The 13,856-nt window shown below is 39.0% G+C and overlaps 1 protein-coding gene across 4 annotated transcripts in view; it reads right to left on the reverse strand.

Annotated features, from left to right (window-relative positions):
• The window catches only part of brip1 (BRCA1 interacting helicase 1), a 100,221-nt gene that overhangs the window by 59,915 nt on the left and 26,450 nt on the right, over nt 1-13,856 (reverse strand). For all 4 annotated transcript variants that reach the window (XM_051665379.1, XM_051665378.1, XM_051665377.1 and 1 more), the window contains exons 15-16: nt 322-493; nt 120-241 (exon numbers count right to left, since the gene is read on the reverse strand). In XM_051665379.1, the coding sequence (XP_051521339.1) occupies nt 120-241; nt 322-493 (294 nt within the window). The remainder of the gene's footprint in view (nt 1-119; nt 242-321; nt 494-13,856) is intronic.

Below are 13,856 nucleotides of genomic sequence, written 5' to 3' on the forward strand. Positions count from 1 at the left end.
CCAAACAAATTTTTGAGCCAGAACAACCAATTTTTTATAGACATTCTTCTATGACCTGGAAAACTGAGAAAATACTTATAATTGCAGTTGTGATATGATTTTGCAAACCCTTATACTACCTGCAAATCTTTAATATTGGGGAAAGGGATGCCAATAGTGACCACCGCTCTGGCGTTATCATCTGTAAAGTCTAAGCCCTCGCTCACCTTCCCTCTGCAAACAGCTACCAGCAGTGCTCCATCTGAGAAAACAAATCGTTACCAAACAGCCAAACACATTTAAAAACAAGACATCCGAACAAGTCCTTTTCTCATCACTAACCTCTGTTACCACTGTTGGCTGCTGTTCCACTGATGGCCTCATAGTAGGTCTGTAGCAGCTCATCAAAGTCTCCCTTGCCACCACCACGTGGCTCCGTGATCACAGTCTTCCGCTCTTCAAGCTTGTCCCACAGACCTGTGTTCATCCAGCGGTCCCTCAGTTTATCCAGCATCTTATCAAATAAACACACACAGGACATGAATCATGAATTCAATGTTATTAATTATGGATTCAGGGCTCGACATTAGCGCTTGTCCAGGACACGTGGATTTTTGAAGGGACAAGTGAAAGAGCATTTGACTTGCCCAACAGTACAAGTAGACTGCTTAAAACATCAATAATAAAAATAAAAAAAACTAGCTACATTGGATATAGCCAAGGCCTATCGCTTATTACAAACAGGGCATGAAATTCTTAAGTTCTACATTCATAATGCAATTCCTGCACACATTTATTCACGTTAACATGTACAATAGCTGAGAATCAAAAAAATATTTTTGTCTTTCTATAGTAACATTAGAATCAGGGTGGGTAATATGTGCTACTGCGTCTCTCTCGCTCACTGCGAGTCGGTTTCTCCCAGCATTCTGCAGCTAACTGGACACTTGTCGAGTTTAGTGTGATCGCACAGTGAGTAGTGTGCTGTCGCATATTTGCTGAACTTATGTATAAACCTGCTAATATGACATGCAGATGACATTATACCGTGTCTCTGCAAGCGAGCGATGCGATTAAACTATTAAACTAGCTGTCTAGTTTTGCCTCATCACATTGTACAGATGATATTACAGCACCTTTGACAATAAAGGCAGAAACAGCAAAAATGCTTTGTGTCAAATGCTACCAGAAGTATTCAGCTGCTGGATGTAGAGAAATGCAATATTTATTTACACCCCTATATATATATATATATATATACACACACACACACACACACACACACACACACACACACACACACACACACACACAGTTGTGCTCAAAAGTTTGCATACCCTTGGAGAATTGGTAATATATGTACCATTTTTAAAGAAAACATGATTAAGCAGGCAAAACACATTTATTTTATTTCTTACGGGATTCATACTGAACTGCAGGTTATAACAGTATGGCACAATCATAAAACAAAACATGGCAACAAAGAAAAAAATGAAATGACCCCTCAAAAGTCTGCATACCCTTAGTTCTTAATTGTGTATTGCCCCCTTTATCATCAATGACAGCATGCAATCTTTTGTAATAGTTGTCTATGAAGCCCCAAATTCTTGCAGGTGGTATAGCTGCCCATTTGTCTTGGCAAAATGCCTCCAGGTCATGCAAAGTCTTTGCATGAACCGCACGTTTGAGATCTCCCTAGAGTGGCTCGATGACTTGTTACGCAGGTCTTTTAACAGTTCTTTTCTGCTCCCCATGGCTCAGTATCTAGCCTGCTCAGTGCATCCACATGAGAGCTAACAAACTCATTGACTATTTATACACAGACACTAATTGCAATTTAAAAAGCCACAGGTGTGGGAAATGAACCTTTAATTGCCATTTAAACCTGTGTGTGTCACCTTGTGTGTCTGTAACAAGGCCAAACATTCAAGGGTATGTAAACTTTTGATCAGGGCCATTTGTGTGATTTCTGTTATCATTATGATTTAAAAAGGAGCCAAACAACAATGTGATAATAAATGGCTTCATATGATCACTAACCTTAAATAAAAGACAGTTTTTTTGCATGATCAGTCATATTTTCAAAATCAATCCCAAAATTTATTTTATTTGCCAGGGTATGCAAACTTTTGAGCACAACTGATACACACACACACACACGCACACACGCACACACACACACACACACAGGCGGCCAAAAGGAATAATGTTCAGATTTGGAATAATGTTCAGATTTTGCTCTTATGGAAAGAAATTGATACTTTTATTCACTAAAGTGGCATTCAACTGATCACAATGTATAGTCAGGACATTAATAACGTGGAAAAATTATTACAATTTAAAAAAAACAAAAAAACAAATCAGAACTTAAACTACTTCTCGCGCACCTTACAGTCTAGCTGATCCCACAAAAGCTCAGTGGGGTTAAGATCCATAACACCCTTTTCCAATTATCTGTTGTCCAATGTCTGTTTCTTTGCCCACTCTAACCTTTTCTTTTTGTTTTTCTGTTTCAAAAAGTAGCTTTTTCTTTGCAATTCTTCCCATAAGGCCTGTACCCCTGAGTCTTCTCTTTATTGTTGTACATGAAACTGGTGTTGAGCTGGTAGAATTCAATGAAGCTGACAGCTGAGGGTATGTGAGGCATCTATTTCTCAAACTAGAGACTCTGATGTACTTATCCTCTTTAGATGTACATATGGCCTTCCACATCTCTTTCTGTCCTTGTTAGAGCCAGTTGTCTTGTCTTTGATGACTGTAATTTACACCTTTATATGAAATCTTAAGTTTTTGGCAATTTCAAGCATTGTATAGCCTTCATTCATCAAAACAATGATTGCTGATGAGTTTCTAGAGAAAGCCATTTCTTTTTTTGCCATTTTTGACCTAATATTGACCTTAAGACATGCCAGTCTATTGCATAATGTGGCAACAAAAACAAACACAAAAGACAATGTTAAGCTTCATTTGGCGAACCAGACTGCTTTCAACTGTGTTTGATATAATAGCAAGTGATTTTCTAGTCCCAAATTAGCAATTTAGCATGATTACTCAAGGATAAGGTGTTGGGGGGGGGGGGGGGGAGTCGCGTGGCGCAATGCGAGGGTCGGACGTGGAATCTCACGGTCATAAACCGGTGAGATTCGATACACCCTGATCCATAACTGTTCTATGAAGAAAATGTCAAAGAATTCAAAATCCTTGGGCTCTGGAGACATCAAAAGACACTTACGTGCTCAAGCTGATACCCCACACAGAGCCGCAGACCAGGGACTCAGTTTGGACAGTGCGGCAGGAGAGATTCAGCGTCAGCTGTCGAGCATGTCGGCAATGCTGGCGAAGGTCGTTGCGGACTTGGAGGATCTTGCTGTAATATGTCGATCGATCACTGCCATGGAGATTAAATTATCTGAGTTGGTTACAAGAATGGGGGACGTTGAGAAACGGATCAATTATCTGGAGTCATTGGAGAGTGAATTAGCTGCTAATCCGCTAGCGACCAAGATAGACTTGCAATGCATTTGGGAAAAATTGGAAGACCTTGGGAATCATAATTGGCGAAACAACGTCCGAATTGTTGGAATTCCTGAAAACGAAGAAGGCCGAGATATGGTGAAATTCCTAGATGAGCTCTTTCCGAGTCTGCTCAACATAGCAGGCCATAAGCTGGAAATCGAGCGAGCTCACAGGGTCCCGGCTCGGAGATCAGCTGAGGGAGACAGGCCCCGATCAATTCTGGCTAAATTTCTGAGATCATCCGATAAAGATCTTGTGTTACGCGAGGCGAGGAGTAAAGGAAGGCTTTCTTGGAAGAACCACAACATTTTCTTGTTCCCAGACTTTGTGAATTCAACGAGAGAAACGTGATCGATTCAAGGAATGCAAGAAACTCTTACATCAACTGAAGGTCGCTTTTGCACTGATGTTCCCGGCCAAATTGAGAATAGATACTAAGGATGGCCGCAAAACATTTACATGCCCACAACCAGCATTGTCCTTTATAAAGTCAATGGAATAAGATATTGAGTGATCCTCTTGATACAGCCGAGTGGACCTGACTCACTGAACACTCACATGGCCATCTGAGGAAGCTGGGCACCTTTGTTTTTTTGTGTAGGTTCTGCCAAGCGGTTGGAGTTTTTGTGAGGTAGCACTCTTTCTGGAAAGTTTGTGGAGGTATCTGCACGTTCTTTGTACTTATGCCTCCTATTGGATAAACATTTAAATTTTTTTACAGATTATGTTCTGTTGTGTAATTCTGTTTTACAAATTTTTGTATAGAAACACCAAACATCAGCAATCCGATGGCAAAGTTGTCGCGGGGCTCTCATAGGCATACCTGGACTGTTTGAGTTGAGATGGGATGAACGCCGGTTGGCGCTGTCGTGCGCAGGGTTAATACGCACGTTTTACTTTTTTCCGGTTTTTTTTTTGTTCTGGGTAATGTTTGGGGGTTGATAATTGCACCAATGTGGAATGTGCTCTTTATAATTTTATTTTTGACACACAATCAATTTTTTCTAATATGTCAAAATGTCAGATGTTAATATGAGTGGACTGTCTCTCTCCATGTGGAATGTGAATGGGTTGGGGCACTCCATAAAAAGAAGGAAGGTTATTTCTTTTCTTAAACGTAAGAAATATGATATTGTGTTTCTTCCCCGCAGGAAGCTGAAAAATTTGGGAAGATATAGGGTTGACATGTTTTCTTTAGTGCTGGCTCAAGTAAAAGCAGGGGAGTCATTACACTGATAAGTAAACATATACAATTCAAATGTCTCAAACAGATTAAAGATAAATTAGGAAGAGTCGTAATTGTTTTAGTAGAAATTCAGGGGCAAAGTTTGATTTTGGCTAATACTTACTGATGATCAGGGATTTTTTTATAGATTTTGAAGGGATGTTGCAAGCCGCTGGCACTCCTCATGATATAATATTGTGAGGAGACTTTAATTTATTGATGGACTCAGTCCTCGATCATAGTGAAGCAAAATCCCCCTAGAGCAACACTGAGGCTTCATAGGATGTGTTAAAATCTTGGTTTTACAGATTTTGAACACATCTGGTAAAGACTACACATTTTTTTCACCAGTCCATAAGATTTATTCTAGAATAGATTTCTCTCATAGATGTCCCTCATTTCATCTGTCGTTGATTGCTCAACTGGAAACATTTTAGTCTCAGATCACGCCCTTATGCGTTTAGAGGTGTTGCCACATATGGAGAAAAAGAAATCATATAGTTGGTGCTTTAATGTATCCCTTTTGCAACAAATGTTAAAGGCTGAAATCAATGTCTATATGGAGACCAACTGGTTCTCAGTTTCCTCTGTGGGCATGGCTTGGGAGGCACTTAAGGCAGTTCTTAGGGGTCGGATCATACAGTATGCCTCATTCATCAAAAAATCCAAAGCACGGGAAATCATGGAGTTGGAAGGGAATATTAAAAGTGCAGTCTTCTGATGGCCTCAGAGAATTGACCCAATTGAAATACAGACATAATACTATTTTGTCACAGAAAGTGGAGTTTTGGCTATTCAGGGCAAGTCAAAGGACAAAGCAGGGAAGCTTTTGGCTAGATATATAAAGCAAGGAGAGTCTTTTACTACCATTTCCTCAGTGAAAGCTGCTGGTGGAGAAATATTTACCTCAGCCATTGATATTAATAATGCTTTTAAAGAATTCTATCTTGATCTCAATAGTTCCACATCTTCGTCTACTGATGAAGACATTAGAAACTTTGTGGAACTATTGGATCTCCCTAAATTGACGAATGAGCAAAAAAATTCTCTTGATTGAGATAACCTTGGAAGAGCTTCGTGAGCCTTTAAGGCCTTTAATTAAGGCCTTGCCTACAGGCAAGGCTCTGAGGCCAGATGGTTTTGCCGCTGATTTGTTTTTTTGTTTTTAAGATCTTATGCTACAGAATTGGCTCCACATTTGTTAGAAGTTTATACAGAATCATTAAAAAAATGGAAAGCTTCCGTCAACCATGACACAAGCCCGGATCAGTCTAATTCTTAAAAAGGACAAAGATCCAAGTGAGTATAGTAGTTACTGTCCAATTTTCCTGATCCAGCTAGATGTAAAAATACTGTCAAAAATTCTGGATAACTGATTAAGTTATAACATCCCTTATACATATAGATCAGGTGGCGTTTATTAGGGGCCGCAGCTCTTATGATAACATTAGGCGTTTCATCAATATTGTGTGATCAGTGGCAAATGATCAGACTCCGGTCACAGCCATCACACTTGACAGCGAAAATGCGTTTGATATGGTAGAATGGGATTATCTTTTTAAGATTTTGGAAATATACGGGTTTGGGAATTTCCAAACACCTGAAAGTACCATATTCATCTGTACAAACAATAGTATGCAAGTATAAACACCATGGGACCACACAGCCATCATACCGCTCAGAAAGGTGACGCATTCTGTTAGAGATGAACGTAGTTTGCTGCGAAAAGTGCAAATCAATCCCAGAACAACAGCAATCTTGTGAAGATGCTGGAGGAAACAGGTAGAAAAGTATCTATATCCACAGTAAAACGAGTTCTATATCGACATAACCTGAAAAGCTGCTCAGCAAGGAAGATGCCACTGCTCCAAAACCACCATAAAAAAGCCAGACTACAGTTTGCAAGTGCACATGGGGACAAAGATCTTATATTTTGGAGAAAAGTAAAAAAAAAAATTTAACTGTTTGGCCATAATGACCATTGTTATGTTTGGAGGAAAAAGGGTGAGGCTTGCAAGCTGCAGAACACCATCCCAACCGTGAAGCATATGGGTTGTCAGCATCATGTTGTGGGGGTTCTTTGCTGTAGGAGGGACTGGTGTACTTCATAAAATAGATGGCATCATGAGGAAGGAAAATTATGTGGATATATTGAAGCAACATATCAAGACATCAGCAAGGAAGTTAAAGCTCGGTCTCAAATGGGTCTTCCAAATGGACAATGACCCCAAGCATACATCCAAATTTGTGGCAAAATGGCTTAAGGACAACAAAGTCAAAGTATTGGAGTGGCTATCACAAAGCCCTGACCTCAATCCGACAGAAAATTTGTGGGCAGAACCAAAAAAGCGTGTGCGAGCAAGGAGGCCTACAAACCTGACTCAGTTACACCAGGTCTGTCTGGAGGAATGGGCCAAAGTTCCAGCAACTTATAGTGAGAAGCTTGTGGAAGGCTACCCAAAATGTTTGACCCAAGTTAACAATTTAAAGGCAATGCTACCAAATACTAGCAAAGTGTACGTAAACGTCTGACCCACTGGGAATGTGATGAAAGAAATAAAAGCTGAAATAAATAATTCTCTCTATTCACATTTCACATTCATAAAATAAAGTAGTGATCCTAACTGACCTAAGACAGAGAATGATTTCTACAATTAAATGTCAGGAATTGTGAAAATTCTGAGTTTAAATGTATTTGGCTAAGGAGTATGTAAACTTCTGACTTCAACTGTATACAGTACTGTGCAAAAGTTTTAGGCACTTGTGAAAAATGTTGCATAATGAGGATGTCTTCAAATATAATGCCATAAAAAGTTTTCATTTATCAATTAACATCATACAAAGTCCAGTAAACATAAAAAAGCTAAATCAATATTCGGTGTGACCACCTTTGCCTTTAAAACAGAACCAATTCTCCTAGGTACACCTGGACACAGTTTTTCTTGGTTGTTGGCAGATAGGATGTTCCAAGCTTCTTGGAGAATTTAGGGTGTCTCAATTGCTTCTATCTCTATATGTAGTCTCAGACTGACTCAATGTTCAGTGGGGGGCTTTGTGGGGGCCATGACATCTGTTGCAGGGCTCCCTGTTCTTCTATTCTATTCTATTTGCAAATAAATCTTTGGGAGTCTAAAATGTATATTTCCTATTGACACACTGAAGCTGAAGATATATAACCATCTTAAGACAAATGTTTTTGTGAAACATCTTATGTGCTTAAGACCTTTGCACAGTACTGTATATATAATATATTTATTAATTCCATAAACATCATAACTGATTTAGCGGCAAGGTCACTCTTTCAGGATTCCATCTGTTAATTTTCATTGCATTTTGTCAGCTTTAATCTGGTGAGCATCGACTTGAACTCTTAAAAGGGAATGTTTGTTATCCTATAATGAAAATTCTGTCACAACATACTCACATAATGTGTTAGATAGAAAATTAGTCTCATTCACCATTCACTTTCAATGTATGGATAAAAGATGAATGGATGTGAATGGTGACTGGGACTAACATTCCGCCTAACATCTCCTTTTGTGTTGATCCATTTGAATTTCTCTCTTCTGTGGGCTTGAAACAACATTAGGTCAAGTAATTTAAATTTTTTGGTTGAAATATACTTTTAACTACCTTTTTAAGTATTTGCTTAAGGTATTTGCCAAGAACAACAATAGAAATGCAAGTCAGTACATGATCACGTCTTGCTAGGAAATAAGTGACTAAAGAATATTGATGAGAATATTGCTGGTCGAAGGACAAGCACATGACAATGCTTAATGTCAAGCCCTGCAGATTAATGTCACGATTCACCTAAAAACAAAACACTCTGATATGTTTAGCATATAAAATAATATTTATCGATTAAGATATAATACTCAGTCTACAATAATATGCATGATCATTTGTTCTATGTTTTTATATTTATTCCTGTTCTAGGTTATTACATTAATAATTAGAATAATAATAGGAGTGCACTAGAAGGGTAAACAGGGATGCTTTTAATAACAAACATAATGAGAACCAAATTTTGGTGCAGAGGTAAAGCAAAAGTCTGATTCAAAATTACACCATCAATGTGGCTTCCATTAGTATCAAAACAAGACTCAGCTGCGAAGAAATGTCTGAGCCCTGGTTTGTCAAGTATGCACAGTTTAAAAAATACATGCCACCTCTTTGCATTGTAGAACCTGTTTGCAGGTTGTATCTTGTATTTTAAAGAATAATAATACGCAGTTTAAATTGCTTACACAGCACATGAAAAGCTTGAGAATACATGCTCACAGCAAGAAACAGGATGTATCTCTTCTGTCTTCTCTCCAAAGCAGATACATTTTTTAATTGTTTAAACTCTGTCCATAATAAAATCACTGTTACAGTGTTATTGCTGTACAAAAAAAGTCAGTGATTCCCAAGGGAGGAACACTGATCTAAAAGCCCTCTTCCTCGCAGAGACAACTTTTGTCTCTGCCATGCACATTTTTCTCTTGAATAGACATGCATTCACATTTAAAGAGAATCTTCACTGGCTTGGAAATGTGCAAGAAGGGTAGAGCAAATGTTCAGCCAAAACTTTCTCAAGACACAGCAGGAAATTGTGGCTTTATTTAGATGAATACATCATAAGAGTGAAGGAATGCCTCAGGGCTCTGTATTAGGCCCTTCACACATGTTTGTTGTTTAGAGGGCAGAAAGCTTATGCACGCCAACACTTTACCAAAGAAGACCATACTGATATAAGAACGTTGACATGGGCGTTACAACTACTAAATATTAAATCCCATCTGAGGTGGCCGAGTCTACCGGATCATGAAAACAAGCTTTATGACTGCCTTTTTACTGTAAAGTGAAGGTCTGTGCTTATAGGAACAAACAAGCAAGTTGTCATCAATAAAACATGACACTTCTGCTGTAGCTACAACATCAACTTGAGCCCTTAAATGTCACTGTTTTAAAGCCTAACTGCTAACCAATTGTCCTGCAATTGCTGCAAATCCAGTATGAACAAAAGGTAAATTATTAATGTGCTCCTTAAGAAGACTGGGGGATATTCCCCTTGTTTGAAAAGATAAAACTGATGGGTTGGGTAACCATAAAAGGAATATTCTAGGTTTAATACAAGTTAAGCTCGATCAACAGCATGTGTAGCATAATGTTTATTACCACAAGAAATAATAATTACTCGCCCCTCCTATCTTAAAAAAAAAAAAAAAAGCAAATATCGAGGTTAGTCAGACAATGGAAATTAATGGGGCCAATTTTAAGAGAGTTTGAAAAGGCAGAAATGTGAGGCCTATAATTTTATAAACACACATTACTTTTTCAATTACAACTCGTGAATGATTTGAGCCGTTAAGATGTGAAATCATCATTTTATAGTCGTTTTAGGGTTTATGGCGCAACTTTACACAGAAAAGGTTAGCAAGCAATTTCATCACACTAAAATAATGTTAACACACATATGGTTTACATCTTGTGGCTATTCCTTTGATACAATGAGCATGGATTGGCCACATTCACTTCCATTGTAAGTGTCTCACTATAACCCATATTTTTTAAAATTTTTGTTTTTAAGAAAATTATTCAAAATTAGTCTAATTTAATAATTAGTCTAAATACATTTTTGTGGCAATCAACATTATGCTACAAATGCTGTTGATTGAGCTTAATTTGTATTGAACCCAGAATATGATTGTATTGAACTGATAATAATTTGTATTGAACTGGCCTGTAGAAGACGGGAAACATGCAAGCACAAAGATTAGTTGTATATGCTTGTTGTTTATTTTTCCAGCACTGTAATTTGTAAGGTCTTATAAAAACAGGAGAAGTACAATACAGTGCCAATCCAGGAGTCCCTTGGCTTAAAATGTAATGGTCCTAATGCTTTTATCTCGCAGACACTAAATAAACATCACTCTATGTCTGCTTCCATGCAGCCATTTCATTACAGGCACATTTTCCACATCCGTCATCTTGACAGACTAGAACACTGTTCAAAAACAAAGAGACCAGCCAGTCAACAATGAGGTAGAATTTTTTTCTTCTTTTGTTTTTGGTGACCTATCCCTTTAAAGAGAGCAGAAAAACTGATAACACCCCATAAATGTTAAAACCTAGTATATTAACCAAAAAAAAAAAAAAATCTTTGAATTGAATCTGCTTTTAAAAGTGTTAACAATAATTGAATAAATGGACAACATCCAAAGTTGCCAATCGAAATTAAACACTGCAAGTGTGCACTTGTAAGAAACGAGTTTGTGGGGGTGGTGGTGATGGGATGAGCACATGGCCTTCATGCCTAATTCATGAGCATTATCTGACAAGAGCAGCGCTGTTTCCACAGGGCCTAGACCAGGACACAGCAGAATGAAAATGTCAATCTGCACACTTGGCTGAGGTTCAGGTGCACAAACATGGCAGAAGTGACCCTACACCATCCCTCTCTGAGGTCACTGACAGTGCCATCAAACAGACGGCATGCTCAAAGGCGACATGCACGCACTAGTACCAAATAGCCTCTGACAAATTATGAGGCATTTAACCTCACATTCTTATTCCATTGTGTATATCCAAAATGTTCTGTGGAATGACAAAAAAACTACATTATCTGCCCAAGTTAAAGGTTTTTAAAGACTAATAAAGTAATTTCTAACTGTAATAGTACAGTAAAGTTCAGATGTGTTTGAAAGTGAAAACTGTACAGAAAAGCAGCACTATTTCTAAGAGTGTATGTGTGTACGGGATGTATGGTAGACCAACTCCTGACACCTAGTCTCTCACACTGCTCCAGAGGGCTGGGAACTCACAACAGCAGTGACCCTAATGCCTTAGTCAAGGCCCTGTTACAGCAAACCAGAACTCTCACATCTTCAGATGTCTCAGGCAGTATAACACTGTTCAGTATTTTGCTGCTGTGTGTTGCCAAGTTGATGCCAAAACCACATCTTAGGGGTAATTTAATACTGTAGGTACCAAACAATAGATTAAGTCAACAGTGATGATTCGAGAAAAAAAAAAACCACATTTGTGGCTGCCCTCATCTGTCAGTAAATAGGGCAATTGTCTAAACACAAGAACGGCTAACACGTTCATGAGGCTGTTGATAAAACAACATGGGGTGAAGACTATCTAGCAAACTTGCACAGAAACAACAAAGGTGAATAATTCATCGTCATTACCCAACTAAATATATGCATCACTCAGCTTGTGCCACCATGCTAGATTGAGTTGAGCGGATGCAGCTCTCCAATGGGACATGGTGGCAAGATGGCACAGAACTGTGTGCAGTCTCTCTCAAGATCTCATTTCCTCTGACACCTCCTCTACTACTCTCTTTATCTATTTTCCTTCAACCTTGATGCTATTCTGTCATGTGGCAACACATCACTGTTTTTTTTCTTTGCAAAAGGCCACTAAATAATGAACAAACTTGGTTGTAAAGTGGCATAAATGAAACATAGGGCCCTGGTGGTGGCAAGAGAAGATGTGTTGCGGCTGTAAATAATTCAGCTGTCAAATATCACAGTGACGATCAAGCCAAGGACGGAGCACAGTGGCGCCCCTGCCACCTGCCTGCAAGCACCCACACTTCCCAGCGCTGACGCAGGGTAGGCCATTAGTGTGTGGCCAAGAGTGAGAACTGAAGAACAGATAAAGCTCAAGATTTGTGGAAGTATGGATCCGTTTTTATCTAGTCAAGAGCTAGGTCTAGAATAATGGGTTGCCTCACTAATGGACAGCTTAAAGAAAGGGAGCCACACACTTGAAGTGGCATGTCAGCAGCACAAAAACATTGACTCTGATACACATCTGAAACCAAGTGACCAGTGCTCAAGGTTTGAGAAGAACAAGTGGCTCAACCTCACTTCAACCTCACTTTACTACCAAGTAAACAGTGGTGAATTGTGTGTGACTTGGTGCAGTAAACAGACGTGAATGGTGAGATTCAGGACCGTTAGCTGCACATGGGGCTTAGCATTGCAGTTTATGTTTCATTTACAACTCAAGAGGAAAATGGTAAGAGAAGCAAAGTCTTTCTCTACTTTATTTCATAGAGAAGCTGCGTGGCCAAAACAAGCTGGCAACAAGTTACACACTGGAAATGGAATATGAACTATTTTGTATGTCCTCATCTCAGGTGCAAAAAAAAAAAAAAAAACCCTCATGTCATTCCAAACCAGTATGACTTTTTATTTCGTGGAACACTTAAAAAGATGTCAACATTACATTTTCTTTTTATACAATCAACATGAATAGTGGGTTTGGGAGAACATGAGTAAATAATAGAATTGTACATTTTTGGGTGAACTCTCTCTTTAAGAAATCAATCTTTGACCATTTTAAGATAACCAAGATTGGAAATACAGTTTCAGTTATTTTATGATTATTTTATTTTATGACACAAAGCATAAAAAAAGCACCAAGAACAGCTTAAAAAAAACAAAACAAAACAAAAAAAAAAACATTATCACTGTAACTGAACAGCATTTCGACTGTTAAAGATGACAATGCATTTTTGGCTTTGTCTAGGAGACTGCAGACAGTTTGCTAAGAGGCCTTGGGGGCCAATAACCTCCTCCCATCCCCACTGCAGTGCATTTTGACTTTGTGAGGATGCAAGTTGTACAGATACATTTGCCACCCCCCATCCACCTTCAACTCAAGTACCAGGCGCCAGCTTTGATGCATCTTCTTCACACAGACAGCTTGGCGACGTCAGCTCTAATGGCCCTTATCTTGATCTCCTTTAAAAAGCATCCTTCATTTCCACAAGATCTTTCACCTTTGCCAGCCCACATTTAACAAGCTGGCTCTCCCCAGCTGTTTTAGCCCTTCTTGTCATGATGTTGTGCCAGACAATATGGGGCACTGTGGTTAACAGGGGTCCAACTGAGGCGAGTTGATGAGTCTGGGAAGCTCCCAAACCACACCTTTGAGAACCGTAAAGGGTCTGTGTGTATATCTTTGTGAGTCATGTATTGATAGTGTTGGGGGGCCTGAGGGTTGTATAGTGAAATTGGTGTCATGGGGACACATAGACAGAATAGACACACAGAGAGGCACATACACATATGGCCCCTAGCAGAGTGGAGAGATAATGATCAGGCAGCAGTGTTGAGAGGTGCCTGGAGAC

The sequence above is a fragment of the Myxocyprinus asiaticus genome, chromosome 31 (genome assembly GCF_019703515.2).
Source record: "Myxocyprinus asiaticus isolate MX2 ecotype Aquarium Trade chromosome 31, UBuf_Myxa_2, whole genome shotgun sequence".
Classification (NCBI taxonomy): Eukaryota; Metazoa; Chordata; class Actinopteri; order Cypriniformes; family Catostomidae; genus Myxocyprinus; species Myxocyprinus asiaticus.